The sequence below is a fragment of the Bufo bufo genome, chromosome 10, assembly GCF_905171765.1.
Source record: "Bufo bufo chromosome 10, aBufBuf1.1, whole genome shotgun sequence".
In the NCBI taxonomy this organism is placed as follows: Eukaryota; Metazoa; Chordata; class Amphibia; order Anura; family Bufonidae; genus Bufo; species Bufo bufo.
Genome location: NC_053398.1, coordinates 2,022,433 through 2,046,885, shown reverse-complemented (window position 1 = coordinate 2,046,885; position 24,453 = coordinate 2,022,433). Strand labels below are relative to the sequence as shown.

The following is a 24,453-nucleotide window of genomic DNA, read 5'->3' as shown; positions in this document are numbered from 1 at the left end:
TAAGTCTTTGAGAGCGCTGCTAGAAAAGACGTCGCTCTAATTGGGTCACACTGCGGAGACGAGCGGCCATTCATCTTCAGGATCAGCTGGGGACGATGCTGCTGTAAGCAAATCCCTGACAGACATCCCAGGGGATGTGCAGAAGAGCCATCCAAGCATCTGTGGTCCCTTTAAGACCCTCAGACAGTGATGGAGCGCCGTAATCAGCCGCTGGTTCTCGTTCACATCACGGCTTGGTGCAGTTTTAATAATAACCAAACTTGTGGCGCAATCATTAATATCCGTGATGCAGAGCCGCTGCCGACTCCTCCGAACGAGCCCTGAGAATTAAAGGTTCAGGAATTGTATTCCATCGGTTACAGGGTTGACGGGATCTCATGGCGTCAGGAGCGCCATTACATCCGCTGCCCAATACATTTGTATAATGCAGGCACTGGGCGTCACTGCTGAGCGGAAAACCGGAGAATCTGGAAATAAGGCGGTCAAGAAAGTTCCAAGAAACAGAAGGAAACCTGCTCCTTAGGACTCCCCTCCCCCAACTAAGGTTATAATTGTAACAAACGTTCTGCAGCATTCTAGTAGACATTGTTTCAATTTCTCTACATTCTCTGCTTGCTGTCAGTGAATGGGAAGTTCTTGCTTACATCTCGTTCTCTCCCACCCGCAGAACGTTTACTACACGAGCTCCCAGCAGCTTCATGTTGGAGTCTTGAGCCCGACAATAGATGACGATGACAACCGCTGCCTGGTGGACGTGAACAGTCGGCCGCGGCTGATCGAATGCAACTACGCCAAAGCGAAGAGGATGAAGCTTTACTGGCAATTTAATCAGGTAATCGCTCATCGTATGTTACTGTATGTACACAACGTGGCCAGCCAGGGGCCACATACCACGTCTGATGTAATGTGTGCACGCCCAGGAACATTGCTAGGGTCTAGTTTAGGGTGAATAGAAACATAGCAGACTGTGTCACACATATCTGAGTTACATCCTGTATTATATTCCAGAGCTGAACTCACTATTCTGCTGGTGCAGTCACTGTGTACATACATTATCCTGTACTGATCCTGAGTTACATCCTGTATTATACTCCAGAGCTGCACTCACTATTCTGCTGGTGCAGTCACTGTGTACATACAGTACTTATCCTGTACTGATCCTGAGTTACATCCTGTATTATACTCCAGAGCTGCACTCACTATTCTGCTGGTGCAGTCACTGTGTACATACATTACTTATCCTGTACTGATCCTGAGTGTACATCCTGTATTATACTCCAGAGCTGCACTCACTATTCTGCTGGTGCAGGTCACTGTTACATACATTACTTAGCCTGTACTGATCCTGAGTTACATCGTGTATATACTCCAGAGCTGAACTCACTATTCTGCTGGTGCAGTCACTGTGTACATACATTACTTATCCTGTACTGATCCTGAGTTACATCCTGTATTATACTCCAGAGCTGCACTCACTATTCTGCTGGTGCAGTCACTGTGTACATACATTACTTATCCTGTACTGATCCTGAGTTACATCCTGTATTATACTCCAGATCTGCACTCACTATTCTGCTGGTGCAGTCACTGTGTACATTACATTACTTATCTTGTACTGATCCTGAGTTACATCCTGTATTATTCTCCAGAGCTGCACTCACTATTCTGCTGGTACTATCACCACTGCCTGCATCAGTACAGGATAAGTAATGTATGTACACAGTGACTGCACCAGCAGAATAGTGAGTGCAGCTCTGGAGTATAATACAGGATGTAACTCAGGATGAGTACAGGATAAGAAATGTATGTACACAGTGACTGTACCAGCAGATTAGTGAGTGCAGCTCTGGAGTATAATACAGGATGTAACTCAGGATCAGTACAGGATAAGTAATGTATGTACACCGTGACTGCAACCAGCAGAATAGTGAGCGCAGCTCTGGAGTATAATACAGGATGTAATTCAGGATCAGTACAGGATAAGTAATGTATGTACACAGTGACTGCACCAGCAGAATAGTGAGTGCAGCTCTGGAGTATAATACAGGATGTAACTCAGGATCAGTACAGGAGTATGTATGTACACAGTGAGTGCACCCGCCGAATAGTGAGTGCAGCTCTGAGTATAATACAGGATGTAACTCAGGATCAGTACAGGATAAGTAATGTATGTTACACAGTGACTGCACCAGCAGAATAGTGAGTGCAGCTCTGGAGTATAAACACAGGATGTAACTCAGGATGAGTACAGGATAAGTAATGTATGTACACAGTGACTGCACCAGCAGAATAGGAGTGCAGCTCTGGAGTATAATACAGGAATGTAACTCAGGATCAGTACAGGATAAGTAATGTATGTACACAGTGACTGCACCAGCAGAATAGTGAGTGCAGCTCTGGAGTATAATACAGGATAAGTACTGTGTGTACGCGGTGCCTCCTGTCTGCTCCGGTTGCCCGTCTCTTGAGTCGTCTTCGCCCTTGCGCGGTTCCTGGCGACTCCTCGGTATATTATGTGACCCAGCAGATTCAATATCCTGATAACTGGGCTGTTATTGAGCCCTGGGTGGCGGCGGGGCTCGCTCTGCGCTGGCGGTTTCAGGTCATCTTCCATAGACTCTTCAATATCTCACAGCTTGTCACATACAGGAAGCCATTTCCGACTCTTGAAAATAGAAGCGGACAAATCTCGCCATCTCTTCGGGCGAATGCTTTGTGGATTGTCGTCTGGGCTGGAGATATTGAAAGTGACAAATTGCCTGCTGCGGGCTCCTCTGTCGGCAGCGGTCGGGGCCGCATGTTTGCGGGGAGGTCAGCACATCGCAATATCTCAGCACAGGCTTAAGAGGCCAAACAGCAAAATAGAAATTGCGGTGTTTTCTTTTTTCTATTCTCTCCGTCTTCAGGGAAACGATCGGCTTTCAGCTGTGAAGCCGCAAAGCACTTGGCGCCTTGTTATCCGCCGTCATTTCTGCTTCAACAGAATCATTTCGCACTTAGGAGCCCGAGATTACTAGACAGAAAATACATATGTAAGAGGGCGGGGAGGGGCGGTCTGATCAGATTTGGGGTTTATATTGTATAAAATGACAGTTATAATGTCCTATAAACGCAGTTTTCGTGTACGCGGAGTCCCCAGACGACCGGCGAATGCGCAGGTAAATGCAGTGATAACCGTTCCTGATCCGCAGTCCTGTGTGGTTTTTAAGGGCAGTCCCATGTAATCAAAATATCTGCAACTTGCTTCAATTTCACATTTTCAAGAATCATTGCTGTGCTGTCAGTGTCTGAAATCTGTCTGACGTGTTTATTGGCACTGATACATTGTAATTTGTGCTGATGTGGTTTACATCACAGAGGATTGTCTACACAGGATACATTGTCTTTATTTTTATTTTGTAAAAAAATAAATATAAGCTCATTTTTTATTCATCAGTCTTACTTTTCTTGCTCTTTACACACACTGCAGCATTGTTATATTGAATGTAAACTCCCGTTTGTCTGGGCCCTTTTCATTCTTCCCCCTTGCTCCTGTTCACACTTCGTGGTTTTTACCGTCCGACAAATCACGATACTTTTTTTTCACCCCCGTTCTGGTGTTACTTTTACTTGCTCCCATCTTCCCTGCACCCTCACAGTTGTCATGAATCCCCGGACACTTGGGAGGGGATTACTGGTGTTTTTTTTCGCTTGGGCGTCTTGCCCTTAACTAAGATGGGCAGATCGTGGCCTTCGACTCCCCTGAGGAAGCTGAGGCGAAACGGCGTGTCGGGGTCTCTTGGAGCTGGCCGACTAGCCGGGTCTGTATTGTCTATATGTTGTGAATCGTGGTTGGGGGCCACATGGTTTGATTTATATTTTCTGTATACTGTTCTCCATCCCAACTTCTCCACTACTTGTGATGCTATAACTGGATGTCCCGACACGTTCGAGCATCTCGCCATGTGGTTGTCTCTGTCTTTGCCATTTTATGCATCTACAGTTGCAAGAAAAAGTATGTGAACCCTTTGGAATGATATGGATTTTCTGCACAAATTGGTCTTAAAAGGGATCTGATCTTCATCTAAGTCACACAATAGACAATCACAGTCGGCTTAACTAATAACACAAACAGAATTAAATGTTACCATGTTTTTATTGAACACACCATGTAAACATTCACAGTGCAGCTGGAAAAAGTATGTGAACCCTTGGATATAATAATTGGTTGAACTTCCTTTGGCAGCAATAACTTCCACCAAACGTTTCCTGTAGTTGCAGATCAGAAGTGCACAACGGTCAGGAGTAATTCTTCACCATTCCTCTTTACAGAACTGTTTCAGTTAAGCAATATTCTTGGGATGTCTGGTGTGAATCGCTTTCTTGAGGTCATGCCACACAGCTTCTCCATCGGGTTGAGGTCAGGACTCTGACTGGGCCACTCCAGAAGGCGGATTCTCTTCTGTGTAAGCATTCTGTTGTTGATTTACTTCTATGCTTTAGGTCGTTGTCTGTTGCAACTCCCATCTTCTGTTGAGCTTCAGCTGGTGGACAGATGGCCTTAAGTTCTCCTGCAAAATGTCTTGATAAACTTTGGAATTTATTTTTCCCTTCGATGATAGCAATCCGTCCAGGCCCTGACGCAGCAAAGCAGCCCCAAACCATGATGCCCCCCACCACCATACTTCACAGTTGGATGAGGTTTTGATGTTGGTGTGCTGTGCCTCTTTTTCTCCGCACATAGTGTTGTGTGTTTCTTCTTGTCTTACCCGTGGACAGATGAACAGCAAGGCTTTTGGAGATACTTTTATAACCCTTTCCAGCTTTATGCAAGGTCAACAATTCTTGATCGTAGGTCTCTGAGAGCTCTTTTGTGCGAGGCATCATTCACATCAGGCAATGCTTCTTGTGAAAAGCAAACCCAGAACTGGTGTGTGTTTTTTATAGGGCAGGGCAGCTGTAACCAACACCTCCAATCTCATCTCATTAATTGGACTCCAGTTGGCTGACACCTCACTCCAATTAGCTCTTGGAGATCTATTAGTCTAGGGGTTCACATACTTTTTCCACCTGCACTGTGAATGTTTACATGGTGTGTTCAATAAAAACATGGTAACATTTAACTCTTTGTGTGTTATTAGTTTAAGCCGACTGTGATTGTCTATTGTTGTGACTTAGATGAAGATCTAGATCACATTTTATGACCATTTGTGCAGAAATCCAGATCTTTCCAAAGGGTTCATATTTTTTCTTGCAACTGTATTTATTTGTTCTATCGATTTCAATAAAGATACATTTTTGGATGTTAGTTTTGTATATGCTGAGTGTCTGGGTTTGTCGATCTAGGAGCTATACATGATACATTGTAACAAACCCTCAGCTGAGCATGCAGGACTGGTATACAGCGAGGATGAAGAGTTCCTCTGGGTGTGTGCGCCGCCCCTTGGAGGAAGGGATGAAGGACACATTCACGATTACGGCGGGTGAATGTATCAGACTGGGCGTTGTTCGTGAGCTCACACCGGGCGTAAACAAAAAATACGTCGATGTCGTGCGCTCATCTGTATAAAGTATAGGAATGGTGCATCTGGGAGTCAGTGCAATCCTGTCACCCCCGAATAGCATGCAGCGAAAGTCCTGGGGGCGGAGCTTATTAATGGGGTCCATGCTATACGCTGATGGCGTACAGTGCCCCGAAATAGACTGAAAATTGTCAGATACATAATAACCTCCCCTCCCCCACATACGGCGCCATAAATAATAGATTCTCATGCTTTCGTTTCTCACCATTTTCAAAATATCTGCTTGCTGTCAATGAGTGAGAAGTGAACACAGCGCATACAGATGTAGCAAACACCCTCTGGAGACTGCGGTACATTGATACATCTGTATCCGTTATCTGGGAACCCACTGATACATAGTAACAAACCCTTAGCTGTGAGGAGTTTTAGGTCAGGCAGGAGTTGAGCTTCTAGATGGAAATGAGAAACTTCTCTGAGATCAGGAAACTGATGCAAATATTTTACAAAGTTGCAGCTTTTTTCACGTTTAATTCTTATTTTTTAAACATTTCATGTATTTGGCAGAAATTCTCAGGACAGAGCAGCAGATCTGGTGCGAGAGACGTGACCGGCCGCCTCCCCTCCCCCTGCCTGTAACAGACTAGAAGGGCACTAGAGAAGAAGCTGAGCAGAAGTGAAAATGGCAAATTAAGATCAGGCCACTAGGGGGAGACATTTTTTTTGTGCGCTCAATGGGATCCGGCTTTAAGCTCCCCCTAGTGGTGGCTGCAGGCAGAGCTTTATCATATGGGTGTATCTGACACTACAGGGGCTGTAGAGGCTTAGAAAGACATGGCTGCCTTCTGGCAGAAGCAGCGCCCCCCGCTTGTCCTCAGGCTGTGTGTGATACTGCAGCTCTGCCCCGTTCATTTCATTGCAGATGCTCTGTATGGTGCTGTTTCAGATGAGGGCAGCCATGTTTTTCTAATCCTGGGCCTATAGGTGGGGGTTCACTTTAGGGGTATCACTCCTTCTATAGAGTGGTCTCCCCAAAACTGACATTCCAATAGTCTAGAAATGCGCCGGCGTTCAGTCAGTGACAGTTTCTCTAATAGTCACCCAGCATTCCAGAGGAGAGGTGCAGCTCTGATGAGGGTAGTAGTTGCAGGTCACCAGAAATGGTTAGGAATGAAGCCATAAAGCAGTGGTTGGGGGACGAGGCGGGCTTGTCGTCTTTTATTTTTTTTTTTTTTAGGGTACCACGGGTGCCAACCCCTGTGGGAACAGTATTGGCAGCCATATTGGTTGTCGCTTCCGCTTTCCCAGCAGCGATAAAGCAATGATGGGATTATAATGAGTCGTTCAGTAACAAGTCCCCATTAAGGATCCATTGACCTTTCTTGGCTTAATTAAAGCGCGATCGCTGGCGCCGGATGTTATAAGCTCATTACAGACAGAAATCTCTGCACGTTATAACAGCCTCAGATATCAGACGCGGGGTGGACTGCTAATTCTGCCGAATCTCAAGAAACTGCGCCCGGATTTCCCAAATACAGCGCCATTCTCATCTCTGGCCATGCCCGGTATTACAGCTTGAGGACAGGCAGCAGCACCAGACACAGCTGGGGGGGGGGGGGGGGGTAGTACACAGTGAGTGCAGCTCTAGAGTAGAATACAGGATGTAACTGAGGATCAGTACAGGATAAGTAATGTATGTACACAGTGACTGCACCAGCAGAATAGTGAGTGCAGCTCTGGAGTATAATACAGTATGTAACTGAGGATCAGTACAGGATAAGTAATGTATGTACACAGTGACTGCACCAGCAGAATAGTGAGTGCAGCTCTGGAGTATAATACAGTATGTAACTAAATGATTTTCCTATTTCATGACGTAAAGTCATAGCAATACGAAGCCTCCGTGTCTTTAATAAAACTATCTCCTTCTTTACTTCCACCAATAGCAGCAAAGGAGAAATTAACATAAACATAACAATAAAGGACCCTCCCCTAACAGATCCTATAATAAGCAGTGTCCTCTTTATATCTTCCTCTTTCTTTGAATCCACGACACCAAGCGCCAAACCATAACCAAAACCGTAACCGAAACTGGAACTGGTTCCGCCACCGACCATTCTGGTCCGTCCAACTGAAGAACTCAAGCCAACATGGCTAACATCTCAGGAAACCTGGAACAACACTGAATTCCATCTGCCGAGGGGTTTTCAACCTGAAACAGAATAAATAATATAGCGAGTGTAAACAATTGGGTAAAAAATGAGCAATCTCGACCCTATAACGGTCGTACATCAAAAGGTCGCTGAAAACAGAATCATAAATAAACCTTAACGGTAAAATGTCATAAATCACAATAAAAGACAGTGTAATAGACAATAATATCACCATAACATACTAAAAACAGGGCAGGCAGGAGAAACCCAGGGCGGGCAATACTCGCCTCCGTGTCTTTAATAAAACTATGACTTTACGTCATGAAATAGGAAAATCATTAAGTTTTACAGCAAGACACGGAGGCTTCGTATTGCAAGTTCAAAGCTGCTCAATAATAGATGAAAACACATGAGGGGGCGGACGGAAATAAAACTCTGTGAACGTCGTGGCCCTAGACCAGTCAGCCAGACGCAGAATGTCCTCCAAACGAGCCCCCGAAACCGCCAGGGCAGTGGCAGCCGCGCCCCTGGCCGAGTGAGCGGTAAAGACCGCCGTATCAATCCCAGAAAGGGACATGACCCACTTCATCCAGCGCGCCAAAGTGGGACCGGTCACCGGGCCAAAGGGATGGCGAATAGAGAGGAAAAGTTGCGGGATGTCCGCCGTGCGGTGAGTCCGAGTGCGCAACTCATATTCCCGTAGGCAAGCTACAGGACAGAGCGCCGGAGAAGACGGAAAACAGGGATAGGACACAGACCGAATATTGGTCTTGGTGCGCCGCGTGATGTTAAAAGTAACACCCTCGGGGGTAAAGGATCTTGCATCATGATCCAGAGCCCTGACATCAGAGACCCTCTTACAGGAAATCAGGCAAAAGAGGGTCAGCAATTTGGCCGATAATTGACGGAGGGAAAGAGCCGCGTTGTCGGGCCAGTCAGAGAGGAAAGAAAGGACCAGGGAAACGTCCCACGTAGTGGTGAATCGTGGCCGAGGAGGACGAGCCAAGTGTGAGCCACGTAAAAGTCGTGACACCGAAGGGTGTTGACCAGCAGGAACGCCATCAAATCCCTGATGAGTCGAGGAAATCGCAGAACGAACAAATTGATGGTCCGATAAGCTTTACCTGCTTCAAAGAGAGATGTCAGGAATTGCAACAAATGGGTCACAGGTGCCGAAATGGGATCCAGGTCCCGTTCCATGCACCAGCTAACCCAAGATCCCGAAGCTGCCCGGTAAGATTTTCGGGTGCCGGGAGCCCAAGCGTTGTCCAGGAGGCGTCTAGTTGCCTCCGAAATTCCCGCGACTTCTCTTGGAGTCCTGAGATTCGGCACGCTAGAAGCTTAAGGGAGCCTTCGACCAGCAGGGGATGTGGGGCACCTAGAGGGTCCTGGAGGAGATCCGTCCGCGTCGGAAGGAGGAGAGGTACATCCACTAGGAGTTCCAGGAGGATCGGGTACCAGGCTTGAGACCCCCAGAAGGGAATCACCACCACCAATTCCGCCACCTGACGACGAGTCTGTAGAAGCATCCTCGGAATCATGGCAAACGGTGGAAACGCGTAATGTAGGGCTGAAGACCAGTCCTGGAGAAACGCATCCACCGCCTCTGCTTCCGGATCCGGCCGCCAGCTGAAGAACCTGGGCAGGTGAGTGTTGAGCCGGGACGCAAAAAGGTCTATGGAGCAAGGACCCCAGATGTCCGAGATCGTGGAGAACATCTCCGGATTCAGCCTCCAGTCGCTGCCGTCCGTGAAGCATCGGGAACTCCGATCCGCTCTGTAGTTGTGAAGACCCGGAAGGTACTCCGCTTGAATCATGATGTCCCTGGACAGACAGTAGGACCAGAACTCCTTCGCCAGTCGGGCTAAGGTGGCCGATTGGGTGCCGCCTAGGTGATTGACATACCGGACCGCCAACACATTGTCCATGCGTAGACGGATGCATGCATGAGCTATGCCCTTGGTGAAACTCCTGATGGCAAACGAACCCGCTAGAAGTTCCAGAGCATTGATGTGAAGATGGGTCTCGGTCTCCGACCATCGACCCCCAGTGGAGATACCCTCGCAGTGGGCACCCCAGCCTTGGAGACTCGCGTCCGACTCCACCGTGAATTCTGGTTGGAATCCGAAGATTGCTCTGCCGTTCCAGGCTTCCAAGTTGCTTAACCACCAACGAAGTTCCTCCCGAGCTTCCTGATCCAGAACCACCGCGTCTGCAAATGAGGCCCCGGCACGGAGGTGGGCGATCTTCAGGCGCTGTAAAGCCCGATAATGGAGTGGAGCGGGGAAGACAGCCTGGATAGAGGAGGCTAATAGCCCAATGATGCGAGCTAGGTGGCGTAGAGATAGGGAGGGAGTTGAGAGAGCATGTCTCAACTCCTTGCGTATCGTCCGCAACTTCTCTGCAGGAAGACAGAGATTCCGCAACAGAGTCCACCGTGAAGCCCAGGAACTCCATCCGTCGAGTCGGTGTGAGGCAGGATTTCTCGAGATTGAGTAGAAAACCCAGACCCGTCAGAAGATCCGAGGTCCACTGGAGATGTTGTAGCAGAGACGACTGACATTGGTGCATAATGAGGATGTCGTCCAGGTATATGACAAGACGAACCCCACGACTCCGCAGCCAGGCCATGACTGGGCGCAGTAGCTTGGTGAAGCACCAAGGCGCAGAAGAAAGGCCGAACGGCAGGCAAGTGAAGCGCCACACTTCGCCCCTCCACAGGAAACGCAGGAGATCCCTGGACGAGGAGGCAATTGGGACCGTAAGATAAGCATCTTTGAGGTCCAGCTTCACCATCCAGTCCCCCGGAATCAGCAAGTCCCGAAGGAGGTGAATCCCCTCCATTTTGAAGTGGCAATAGCGCACCACAGAGTTCAGGGCCCGGAGATTTATCACTGGACGCAATTGTCCACCTTTTTTCTGAACTAGAAAAATGTGGCTGAGAACACCCCCCGGGGTGGAAGGGGCCCTTTCTATCGCATCCTTGTGAAATAGGGAAAAAAGTTCTACATCCACTAGTTCCCTGTCCGGTAGTGCCAGGGGTGGGGGTGAAAGGACGAGGTCTGGCGAACCCGTAAGTTCTATGTGGAACCCCTGTACCGTGCTCAGCACCCATGGGTCTGATGTAATGCTGGACCAAACGTGGGAACATAGACGGAGTCTGCCCCCTACACAAGGAGCCAAAGAAGTCCCCACTGGGGAAAGACTTACCGAAAGATTTTCTGAAGTTCGGATTCCCTCTAACGGACCTGGAACGCCATTGGCCGCCTCTGGCCGGGAAGAACGAAGGAGGATTCCTTTGGTCCTGGAAGGGAGGTCTCTGGCTGAAGGAGCCTCTGCCCGAGCTGCGGGCTTGATAACTGGAGCGGCCGGACAGACGGCCCCTACTACTGCCGGCCCTAGTGGAGACCCGTCCCTGAAAGACCCTTCTCATGGAGGACTGGGCCTTGTCCAGGGCAGTAAATGCACCTACGTACCTGCTGAGGTCCTTGATGAAGGAATCCCCGAACAGTTGACCCTGAGCATCCTTCCCTGTCTCAGTGAGTGCCAGGTTGGCCAATTTCGGGTCAATTTTTTAACAGAATGGCTTTACGCCTTTCAATGGCCAGGGAGGAGTTGGTGCTGCCCGCAATGCAAATGGCTCTCTGTATCCAGCCAGTAAGCTCCTCCGGATCAATCAGAGAGCCATCCACTCTGGCCGATTCGGCCATCTCAAAGATTTTGGTGAGGGGGCCAAAAATGTCAAGGAGCTTGTCCTGACAACTCTTAATTGCGGAATCTAACCCCTTACGGGGATTCCAGCCGGTTTTAGCCAAAAACTGTGTCATTTTCTGATCCACAGATGGCGTTTCACAGACCTTGTTGGGGATCAATGGTCTGAAGCATTCCGCTCGTAGCTTGCTGCGCGCCTCTTTGCTGAGAGGACGACGCACCCAATGCTCAAGGTAGTCGCTCACATGAGCTACCGGCAGCCACTCCGCCGACCTAGGGTGGTGGAGGGCATCAGGATCAAATAATGGGTTGCCTGAGGGATCCACCAGGGTAGAAGCCGTGTTGGGGGCAGTGGCGGATGCGCCCACGGACCCAGAGGTGGAAGGCCTAGGGCCTGAGGTGCCTGGAAACTCAGGTTCCATCTCCAACTCCCCATCAGAGTGGTCACTTGCCTCCGCATAAGCCTCCATGTCAGATTCAATATCCGAATCCATGTCATTAGTTTGTGCTCTAGCACATTTCCACGTTCGCGCCCTTTCTGCCTGGCGCGGTAAGGCTCTTTTGCGCGATCTAAGCGCGCTATCATGGGTGGCTTGGATCACACCAGTCAAGGTCTCCTGGGCAGGAGGTTCAATGGTAGGCTGCGGGTTAGTGGGTGTAGGCATTAGATTAGAGGGGCCAGGAGCATGGGCAGATAAGGCCTGAGATATGGTCTGAGAGATCATGGAGCCCATGGCCTCAATAATAGCGCTGGAGACCGAGCGCTGTAACTCAATGGCCTGAGCATTGAAGTCTGGCCTGCTGGGCTCCCCAGAGGATGGGGGGGGATTAGGCCCAGAGGGGGAGCGATCAGAGGACATGGCCAAATGAGATAACTGTAGGTATAGATAATATAAACTATCTAATGGTAGGCCAAGGACGGGGGGTAAACCAGTGTATCCCACCTGACTAGAAGAAAAAGGGGTTAGTCACCCCAGAGGCCGCAGAGCAGGAGACCGAGAGATCCGGATGCGATGCAGCCTAACGCCGAAATCCCGCGAGAAGACGGGCGGCGCTACCTAAAATGGCCGCCGAGATCTCGCGAGATCACGCGACCCGCGGGAAAAGCAGAAGAAGCCGCGCCGGAGCGAGGTAAGCGAACGGGGAAAGGAAAAGGAAGGAGGAACGCCTCCACAGAGTCTGGACAGGCCGCAAGGATAGCTGATGGGCAGTAAAAAGAAACCGCAAAACAGCGCTAAATAAGGGGGAACAGACCGGAGACTAAACGGGGAGAGAGGGGAAGAACCCCAAAACAGTACGGCGCAGAAATAAGTGCAAGGCAACAATAAGTCACAATAAAACAGGAGGGGGGGGGGGGCCCCATAAACAAAACCCAGGGAGAAATACCGTTTCCTTTGGGTAACTGAGGCCCAGAATATACCTGAGCCACAGACACAAGCACAAAACGTTATATATATAGATGATACTTAGCTTTGGTGGAGCAGCAAAGAAAGACGAAGAGATAAAGAGGACACTGCTTATTATAGGATCTGTCAGGGGAGGGGCCTGTATTGTTTTGATTATGTTAATTTCTCCTTTGCTGCTATTGGTGGAAGTAAAGAAGGAGAAAGCAATACGAAGCCTCCGTGTCTTGCTGTAAAACTCAGGATCAGTACAGGATAAGTAATGTATGTACACAGTGACTGCACCAGCAGAATAGTGAGTGCAGCTCTGGAGTATAATACAGGATGTAACTCAGGATCAGTACAGGATAAGTAATGTATGTACACAGTGACTCCACCAGCAGAATAGTGAGTGCAGCTCTGGAGTATAATACAGGATGTAACTCAGGATCAGTACAGGATAAGTAATGTATGTACACAGTGACTCCACCAGCAGAATAGTGAGTGCAGCTCTGGAGTATAATACAGGATGTAACTCAGGATCAGTACAGGATAAGTAATGTATGTACACAGTGACTGCACCAGCAGAATAGTGAGTGCAGCTCTGGAGTATAATACAGGATGTAACTCAGGATCAGTACAGGATAAGTAATGTATGTACACAGTGACTGCACCAGCAGAATAGTAAATGCAGCTCTGGAGTATAATACAGGATGTAACTCAGGATCAGTACAGGATAAGTAATGTATGTACACAGTGACTGCACCAGCAGAATAGTGAGTGCAGCTCTGGAGTATAATACAGGATGTAACTCAGGATCAGTACAGGATAAGTAATGTATGTACACAGTGACTGCACCAGCAGAATAGTGAGTGCAGCTCTGGAGTATAATACAGGATGTAACTCAGGATCAATACAGGATAAGTAATATATGTACACAGCGACTGCACCAGCAGAATAGCGAGTGCTGCTCTGGAGTATAATACAGGATGTAACTCAAGGTCAGTACAGGATAAGTAATGTATCTACTCAGTGACTGCACCAGCAGAATAGTGAGTGCAGCTCTGGAGTATAATACAGGATGTAACTCAGGATCAATACAGGATAAGTAATGTATGTACACAGTGACTGCACCAGCAGAATAGTGAGTGCAGCTCTGGAGTATAATACAGGATGTAACTCAGGATCAGTACAGGATAAGTAATGTATGTACACAGTGACTGCACCAGCAGAATAGTGAGTGCTGCTCTGGAGTATAATACAGGATGTAACTCAAGGTCATTACATCATAAGTAATGTATGTACACAGTGACTGCACCAGCAGAATAGTGAGTGCAGCTCTGGAGTATAATACAGGATGTAACTCAGGATCAGTACAGGATAAGTAATGTATGTACACAGTGACTGCACCAGCAGAATAGTGAGTGCAGCTCTGGAGTATAATACAGGATGTAACTCAGGATCAGTACAGGATAAGTAATGTATGTACACAGTGACTGCACCAGCAGAATAGTGAGCGCAGCTCTGGAGTATAATACAGGATGTAACTCAGGATCAGTACAGGATAAGTAATGTATGTACACAGTGACTGCACCAGCAGAATAGTGAGCGCAGCTCTGGAGTATAATACAGGATGTAACTCAGGATCAGTACAGGATAAGTAATGTATGTACACAGTGACTGCACCAGCAGAATAGTGAGTGCAGCTCTGGAGTATAATACAGGATGTAACTCAGGATAAGTAATGTATGTACACAGTGACTGCACCAGCAGAACAGTGAGTGCAGCTCTGGAGTATAATACAGGATGTAACTAAATGATTTTCCTATTTCATGACGTAAAGTCATAGTTTTATTAAGGACACGGAGGCGAGTATTGCTTTCTCCTTCTTTACTTTTCCACCAATAGCAGCAAAGAAGAAATTTACATAAACATAACAATAAAGGACCCTCCCCTGACAGATCCTATAATAAGCAGTGTCCTCTTCAGTAACTTCCTCTTTGTATCCGTGACACCAACCGCATAACCGTAACTGGAACCATAACCGAAACTGGAACCGAGAACGACAACCATTCTGGTCCATCAAACTGTAGAATTTACGCCAACTTGGCTAACACTTCAGGAAACCTGGAACAACGTAGAATTCCATACACCGTGGAAACTTCAACCTGAAACAGAGTAAATAATATAGCCAGTGTAAGAATCAGGCAGAAACTGAACAAGATCGACCCTGGAAATAGTCGTACACCGTAAGGTCGCTGATAAACAGAACCATAAATATTCAGTAATATAAATATACGTAATAAATAACAATAAAAGACAATGTAAACAGTACAATAATAATCACACAGTAAAAGGGCGGGCAGGAAAAACCCAGGGTGGGCAATACTCGCCTCCGTGTCTTTAATAAAACTATGACTTTACGTCATGGAATAGGAAAATCATTTAGTTTTACAGCAAGACACGGAGGCTTCGTATTGCAAGTTCAAAGCTGATCAATAATAGATGAAAACACATGAGGGGGCGGACGAAAATAGAATTCTCTAAACGTCGTGGCCCTAGACCAGTCAGCCAAACGCAAAATGTCCTCCAAACGAGCCCCCGAAACAGCCAGGGCAGTGGTAGCCGCGCCCCTGGCCGAATGAGCGGTAAAGACCGCCGTATCAATCCCCGAAAGGGACATGACCCACTTCATCCAACGCGCCAAAGTGGGACTAGTCACCGGGCCAAAAGGATGGCGAATAGAGAGGAACAGCTGTGGGATGTCCGCAGAGCGGTGAGTCCGAGTGCGCAACTCATATTCCCGCAAGCAGGCTACAGGACAAAGCGCCGGAGAAGAATATTGGTCTTGGTGCGCCGCGTAATGTTAAAAGTAACACCCTCGGGAGTAAAGGATCTGGCATCGTGATCCAGAGCCCTGACATCGGAAACCCTCTTACAGGAAATGAGGCAAAAGAGGGTCAGCAACTTGGCTGACAGCTGACGGGGGGAAAGAGCCGCGTTTTCCGGCCAAGCAGAGAGGAAAGAAAGGACCAGAGAAACATCCCACGTAGTGGTGAAGCGTGGCCGAGGAGGCCGAGCCAAGCATGAGCCACGTAGTAGGCGTGACACCGAAGGGTGTTGACCCGCCGGAACACCATCAAAACCCTGATGAGTAGAAGAAAATCGCTGAACGGAACAAATTAATGGTCCGATAAGCCTTTCCTGCTTCAAAAAGAGACGTAAGGAATTGCAACAAATGGGTCACAGGCGCCGAAACGGGATCCAGGTCCCGTCCCACGCACCAGCTAACCCAGGATCCCCAAGCTGCCCGGTAAGACTTTCGGGTGCCGGGAGCCCAAGCGTTGTCCAGGAGGCGTCTAGTTGCCTCCGAAATTCCCTCGACCTCTCCGGGAGTCCTGACATTCGGCACGCCAGAAGTTGAAGGGATACGTCGACCAGCAGGGGATGTGGAGCACCCAGAGGGTCCTGGAGGAGATCCGTCCGATCCGGAAGGAGGAGAGGTACATCCACCAGGAGTTCCAGGTGGATCGGGTACCAGGCTTGAGTCCCCCAGAAGGGGATCACCACCACCAATTCCGCATCCTGACGACGAGTCTGTAGCAACATTCTCGGGATCATGGCAAATGGAAACGCTTAATGTAGGGCTGACGACCAGTCCTAGACAAACGCGTCCTCCGGATCCGGGCGCCAGCTGAAGAACCTGGGCAGGTGAGTATTGAGCCGTGACGCAAAGAGGTCTATGGCGCAAGGACCCCAGGTGTCCGAGATCGTGGAGAACATCTCCGGTGCGAGCCTCCAGTCGCTGCCGTCCGTGAAGCATCTGGAACTCCGATCCGCTCGGTAGTTGTGTAGACCCGGAAGGTACTCCGCTTGTATCATGATGTCCCTGGAAAGACAGTAGGACCAGAACTCTTTCGCCAGTCGGGCCAAGGTAGCCGATTGGGTGCTGCCCAGGTGATTGACATAGCGGACCGCCGACACATTGTCCATGCGTAATCGGATGCATGCGTGTGCGATGCCATTGGTAAAACTCCGGATGGCAAACGAGCCCACCAGGAGTTCCAGAGCGTTGATGTGAAGTTGGGTCTCGGCCTCCGACCATCGACCCCCTGTGGAAATACCCTCGCAGTGGGCACCCCAGCCTTGGAGACTCGCATCCGACTCTACCGTGAATTCTGGTTGAAATCCGAAGATTGCTCTGCCGTTCCAGGCTTCCAAGTTGCATATCCACCAATGAAGTTCCTCCCGCACTTCCTGGTCCAGAACCACCGCGCCCGCGAACGAGGCCCCGGCACGAAGGTGGGCAATCTTCAGGCGCTGTAGGGCCCGATAATGGAGTGGAGCGGGGAAGACTGCCTGGATAGAGGAGGCCAGCAGGCCAATGATGCGAGCCAGGTGGCGTAGGGATAGGGAGGTAGCTGAGAGAGCATGTCTCAACTCCTTGCGTATCGTCCGCAACTTCTCTGACGGAAGACTGAGAGATTCTGCAACAGAGTCCACCGTGAAGCCCAGGAACTTCATCCGTCGAGACGGCGTGAGGCAGGATTTCTCGGGGTTGAGCAGAAATCCAAGAGCCGTAAGGAGGTTCGAGGTCCACTGAAGGTGTTGTAGCAGCGTCGACTGACATTGATGCATAATGAGGATGTCGTCTAGATAGATGACTAGACGCACCCCACGACTCCGTAACCAGGCCATGACCGGGCGCAGAAGCTTGGTGAAGCACCAAGGCGCCGAAGAAAGGCCGAACGGAAGGCAAGAGAAGCGCCACACTTGGCCCCTCCACAGGAAACGCAGGAGATCCCTGGACGAGGAGGCAATTGGGACCGTCAGATAGGCATCTTTGAGGTCCAGCTACACTAGAAAAATGTTGCTGAGTACACCCTCCGGAGTAGGAGGGGCCCTTTCTATCGCCCTTTTTTGAAAAAGGGAATACAGTTCTAAACCCACAAGCTCCCTGTCTGGTAATGCCAGAGGAAGTGGTGGGGTAGAAGGGATAAGATCTGGCGATTCCGTAAGTTCTATGTGGAACCCCTGCACAGTGGTCAGCACCCATGGGTCTGATGTAATGCTGGACCAAACGTGGGAACAAAGACGGAGTCTGCCCCCGACACAAGGAACCAAAGAAGTCCCCACTGGGGAAAGACTTACCAAAGGATTTTCGGAAATTCGGATTCCCTCTAACGGACCTTGAACGCCATTGGCCGCCTCTGGCCGGGAAGAATGGAGGAGGATTCCTTTGGTCCTGGAAGGGTGGTCTTTGGCTGAAGGAGCCTCTGCCCGAGCTGCGGGCCTGGAAACTTGAACGGCCGGACAGACGGCCCCTACTACTGCCGGCCCTAGTGGAGACCCGTCCCTTAAAAACCCTACGCATGGAGGACTGGGCCTTGTCCAGGGCAGTAAGTGCTCCCACATATCTACTGAGGTCCTTGATAAAGGAATCCCCGAAAAGCAGACCCTGTGCATCCTTCCCTGCCTCAGTAAGTGCCAGGTTAGCCAATTTAGGATCTATTTTGAATAGTATGGCTTTACGCCGTTCAATGGCCAGGGAGGAGTTGGTGCTGCCAGCAATACAAATGGCTCTCTGTATCCAGCCAGTAAGCTCCTCCGGATCTATCGGAGAGCCGTCCGCTCTGGCCGATTCGGCCATTTCAAAATTTTTGGCAAGGGGGCCAAAAATGTCAAGGAGCTTGTCCTGGCGGCTCTTAATTGCCGAATCCAACCCCTTACGGGGGTTCCAGACGGATTTCGCCAAGAACTGTGTAATCTTGGGATCAACTGCCGGCGTTTCACAGACCTTGTTGGGGATCAATGGTCTGGGGCACTCAGATCTGAGCTTGCTGCGCGCCTCTTTGCTTAGAGGACGGCGCACCCAATGCTCTAAATAATCGCTCACATGAGCTATAGGCATCCACTCCGCTGACCTTGGGTGGTGGAGGGCATCAGGGTCGAATAAGGGGGTGCCAGAGGGATCCACCAGGGTAGATGCCGCATTAGGGGCGGTGGAGGCAGGACCCATGGACCCAGAGGTGGAAGGCATAGGGCCAGTAGTGCCTGGAATATCATATTCCATCTCCTCCTCGGAATGGCAGCTCGCCTCCGCATTAGCCTCCGTATCAGAATCCAACTCTGATTCCACATCGCTAGTTTGTGCTCTAGCACATTTCCACGTGCACGCCCTTTCTGCCTGGCGCGGTAAGGCTCTTTTGCGTGATCTATGCACGCTATCAAGGGTGGCTGAGATCACACCAGTCAGGTTCTCCTGTATATTAGGAGTATCATAAACGTCAGGCTGCGGATGAGGTATAGCAGGCGTCTGACTAGAGGGGCCAGGGGCATGGGCAGACAAAGCCTGGGAGATGGTCTGGGAGATCATGGATCCCATGGCTTCAATTATAGCGCTGGAGACTGAGCGCTGCAACTCCAGGGCCTGTGCATTCATCTCAGACCTTCTGGGCTCCCCAGATGGAGGGGGGGGTAGGCCCAGATGGGGATCGGTCGTATGACATGCTAGGTCTATTCAGATAATAATGATAAATAATAAATCAGGTCTACAGCTGAAGGTAACCTAAGGGGGAGCTAAAATGGCAAGTGCTAGCCTAACAACTAACCAAAACGAGGGGTTAATCACCCCAGGAGCAGCAGAGAAGGAGCCGAGACCGTCCGGTGTAGATGCAGAGCCGAAATCCCGTGAGAACACGTGCAGGAGCTCCCAAAATGGCCGCCGAGATCTCGCGACCCGCGGGAAATAAGCAGAGCCGGCGCCGGAGAGAGATGGTGAACGGAGCACCAAGGAGAAGAGAGGAAAGAGTGGAGGAACACCTCCGGACGCCGGAGCAGGCCGCAGGTAACGGACAGAATAAGGGTGGGAATCGGAAGCCACAAAATCGCAAACGGAAAATAATACAAGGAAAACAAATCGGGAAACAATAAGAAAAGGGTAGAACCCCCAAGCAAGGGAAAGGGGCCTAGAATGAATCCCTAAGATATGAAGGCCTAGAAACAATATACAAATATATATAAGGGGAATAAACTCAATTAAGAGACACCGTCTGACATACAGCAGTCTGAGCGAGCAGAAGCTCCGAGCTTAACCCTTACATCACAGCAATCAGGCCACAAAAATATACTGAATAGATGTTACTTATCTTGGTGGAAGCAGCAAAGAAAGAGGAAGTTACTGAAGAGGACACTGCTTATTATAGGATCTGTCAGGGGAGGGGCCTGTATTGTTATGTTTATGTTAATTTCTTCTTTGCTGCTATTGGTGGAAAAGTAAAGAAGGAGAAAGCAATACGAAGCCTCCGTGTCTTACTGTAAAACTCAGGATCCGTACAGGATAAGTAATGTATGTACACAGTGACTGCACCAGCAGAATAGTGAGTGCAGCTCTGGAGTATAATACAGGATGTAACTCAGGATCAGTACAGGATAAGTAATGTACGTACACAGTGACTGCACCAGCAGAATAGTGAGTGCAGCTCTGGAGTATAATACAGGATGTAACTCAGGATCAGTACAGGATAAGTAATGTATGTACACAGTGACTGCACCAGCAGAATAGTGAGCGCAGCTCTGGAGTATAATACAGGATGTAACTCAGGATCAGTACAGGATAAGTAATGTATGTACACAGTGACTGCACCAGCAGAATAGTGAGTGCAGCTCTGGAGTATAATACAGGCTGTAAAACTCAGGATCAGTACAGGATAAGTAATGTATGTGCACAGTGACTGCACCAGCAGAATAGTGAGTGCAGCTCTGGAGTATAATACAGGATGTAACTCAGGATCAGTACAGGATAAGTAATGTATGTACACAGTGACTGCACCAGCAGAATAGTGAGTGCAGCTCTGGAGTATAATACAGGATGTAACTCAGGATCAGTACAGGATAAGTAATGTATGTACACAGTGACTGCACCAGCAGAATAGTGAGTGCAGCTCTGGAGTATAATACAGGATGTAACTGAGGATCAGTACAGGATAAGTAATGTATGTACACAGTGACTGCACCAGCAGAATAGTGAGTGCAGCTCTGGAGTATAATACAGGCTGTAAAACTCAGGATCAGTACAGGATAAGTAATGTATGTGCACAGTGACTGCACCAGCAGAATAGTGAGTGCAGCTCTGGAGTATAATACAGGATGTAACTCAGGATCAGTACAGGATAAGTAATGTATGTACACAGTGACTGCACCAGCAGAATAGTGAGTGCAGCTCTGGAGTATAATACAGGATGTAACTCAGGATCAGTACAGGATAAGTAATGTATGTACACAGTGACTGCACCAGCAGAATAGTGAGTGCAGCTCTGGAGTATAATACAGGATGTAACTCAGGATCAGTACAGGATAAGTAATGTATGTACACAGTGACTGCACCAGCAGAATAGTGAGTGCAGCTCTGGAGTGTAATACAGGATGTAACTCAGGATCAGAACAGGATAAGTAATGTATGTACACAGTGACTGCACCAGCAGAATAGTGAGTGCAGCTCTGGAGTATAATACAGGCTGTAAAACTCAGGATCAGTACAGGATAAGTAATGTATGTGCACAGTGACTGCATCAGCAGAATAGTGAGTGCAGCTCTGGAGTATAATACAGGATGTAACTCAGGATCAGTACAGGATAAGTAATGTATGTACACAGTGACTGCACCAGCAGAATAGTGAGTGCAGCTCTGGAGTATAATACAGGATGTAACTCAGGATCAGTACAGGATAAGTAATGTATGTACACAGTGACTGCACCAGCAGAATAGTGAGTGCAGCTCTGGAGTATAATACAGGATGTAACTCAGGATGAGTACAGGATAAGTAATGTATGTACACAGTGACTGCCCCAGCAGAATAGTGAGTGCAGCTCTGGAGTATAATACAGGATGTAACTCAGGATCAGTACAGGATAAGTAATGTATGTACACAGTGACTGCACCAGCAGAATAGTGAGTGCAGCTCTGGAGTATAATACAGGATGTAATAGAGCTTACTTATCTGGTGGCAGCAGCAAAGAAAGAGGAAGGTCCAGAGGAGGAGCTGCCTAATATATGGGGCTGTCTGGGGAGGGACTTTGTTACCATGGTTGCATATCTTTCTTAATTTTCTAATTATGTCTTCTTTGCTGCTATTAGTGGACAGTAAAGGAAGAGATAGCAATAGGAGCCTCCGTGTCTTGATGTAAAACCCAGGATCAGTACAGGATAAGTAATGTATGCACACAGTGAGTGCAGCTCTGGAGTATAGTACAGGATGTAACTCAGGATCAGTACAGGATAAGTAATGTATGTACACAGTGACTGCACCAGCAGAATAGTGAGTGCAGCTCTGGAGTACAATACAGAATGTAACTCAGGATCAGTACAGGATAAGTAATGTATGTACACAGTGACTGCACCAGCAGAATAGTGAGTGCTGCTCTGGAGTATAATACAGGATGTAACTCAGGATCAGTACAGGATAAGTAATGTATGTACACAGTGACTGCACCAGCAGAATAGTGATTGCAGCTCTGGAGTATAATACAGGATGTAACTCAGGATCAGTACAGGATAAGTAATATATGTACACAGTGACTGCACCAGCAGAATAGTGAGTGCAGCTTTGGAGTATAATACATGATGTAACTCAGGATCAGTACAGGATAAGTAATGTATGTACACAGTGACTGCACCAGCAGAATAGTGATTGCAGCTCTGGAGTATAATACAGGATGTAACTCAGGATCAGTACAGGATAAGTAATATATGTACACAGTGACTGCACCAGCAGAATAGTGAGTGCAGCTTTGGAGTATAATACAGGATGTAACTCAGGATCAGTACACAAGCCGGGAAGCTCAGGATAATTACTACTATATGCCGTAGAGCTGGAGATAGTAGCAGTCAGCATTGCTGCCATCTGTGGCCCCCGTGGAATAGATCTTTAAGAATCCCACAAGCTTGAAAGAACAGTTATTTTTCTTGATACTTTGTATGTTTGGAATATTTTGTCCCAGTTGCATATGCAAATTGTATAAGTAATTGAGCCCAGTGGTGATGATCAAACATCACATATACGGCCGCCCCGAGAGTGTAGGGGGAGGGGACATCTAAGCTGCTCTAATTTGCATGGTAACAGATACTCTTGCATTTTCAGACTATGGTCCATACTTTGTACAGATGTTTATACTGGTTCTACAACCCTTCGCACATCAGGATACCTCAGTTCATCTTAAGTTTCTGGTTCATCAACATAATGCCAGAGCTGCAGTAAATACTGACACAGGCAGACTAAGATGACCATAGTATTGGAGGGGTTTCACCTTGGCAACATCACAAACTGCTGCTGCCCCCAATCTGCCATTATTTCCATTCCAGTCTTAAAAACTGCTGTATGTTATAGTCAAGTGAACAGATGGGGGAGGGGCTGTTTGCTCAGGGGTGGAGCCTTGTAGTTTAGACCACCCATGAGGGAAGGGAAGACCAGCATTTAACATTCCAGTAGTATTGACTGCCTTTATCAGATTGTCAACCTCCAGCTATTGTGAAAATACATCTCCCATCCTGCTCCATTCACTTCTATGAGAGGTTCCAAGAACAGCAGAGCAGGTGTGAAAGAGCATGTTGGAAGCTGTGGGTTCACAGCAGCTGGAGCCCGGCGTTTGCAGACCCCTGCTCTTGTAGTATGTAGTCCCTGCCTTATGACGGTGTATGCAGTGGTCTGGGCCCCTGGCAGTTCACATTTGGCATTACCTGCTTCCAGTATCTTAACCCTTTTTTGCTCTTTTTTGATTGCAGGGAGGTTCAATACAAAACAAGAAATCCAAGCGCTGCCTGGAGCTGCAGGAAAACAGTGACAACGAGTTTGGCTACCAGCTGGTGCTGCAGAAGTGCAGCGGACAGAAGTGGAGCATAACAAACTTTCACAAGAACATCTCCACCTAATGCAAGTGGATCCTGTAACACCTGCCCCGTCCAGCAGTGGGCGCTGCACAGCGACGCTCAGCACAGGTTCTCCTCACACTACTTGAATCCTTTGCTACTGTGTAGCAAATGATAGAACTTTGCCTGCTGTTTGGTTGTCTCTTTTGTTTTTTTTTAATTGGGTGAATATGTGGACCAGATCACGGGATGTAGACTTTTTATTTAGGAATATTTTTAAGGATTTTAGACAGCTGCTGAATGGTGGAGGGAATGGCGGAGAACGCAGGAAAATTTTACATCCAACTGTAAATAAGTAACAAAAATTCTAAATATTTATAAAAGACAATAAATTTTATGGATACAAAAATCACCTCCTGTGTTATTGTGGGGAAGGATCTGGCGGTGAAAGGAGGGAGGGTTAGAACTGGACATAAAGTGTGGCGGTGGGAGGAGGGAGGTTGGGACTGGAAGTAGATTGAGAGGGAGGGAGAGTTGGGACTGGAAGAAGAATGGCGGTGGGAGGAGGGAGGTTGGGACTGGAAGTAGAGTGTGGCGGAGGGAGGGAGAGTTGGGACTGGAAGTAGAGTGTGGCGGTGGGAGGAGGGGAGGATTGGGACTGGATGTAGAGTGTGGCGGTGGGAGGAGGGGAGGGTTGGGACTGGACGTAGAGTGTGGCGGTGAGAGGAGGGAGAGTTGGGACTGGACGTAGAGTGTGGTGGTGGGAGAGTTGGGACTGGACGTAGAGTGTGGTGGTGGGAGGAGGGAGGGTTGGGACTGGATGTAGAGTGTGGCGGTGGGAGGAGG

The 24,453-nt window shown here is 48.5% G+C and overlaps 1 protein-coding gene across 1 annotated transcript in view; it reads left to right on the top strand.

Moving 5' to 3' along the window:
- GALNT18 (polypeptide N-acetylgalactosaminyltransferase 18) overlaps positions 1-24,008 on the top strand; it is a 507,876-nt gene extending 483,868 nt beyond the window's left edge. The window contains exons 10-11 of the mRNA XM_040410370.1: positions 668-832; positions 23,524-24,008. Of these exons, the coding sequence (XP_040266304.1) occupies positions 668-832; positions 23,524-23,670 (312 nt within the window). The 3' untranslated portion in view covers positions 23,671-24,008. The remainder of the gene's footprint in view (positions 1-667; positions 833-23,523) is intronic.
- The last annotated feature ends 445 nt before the right edge of the window (positions 24,009-24,453 follow it).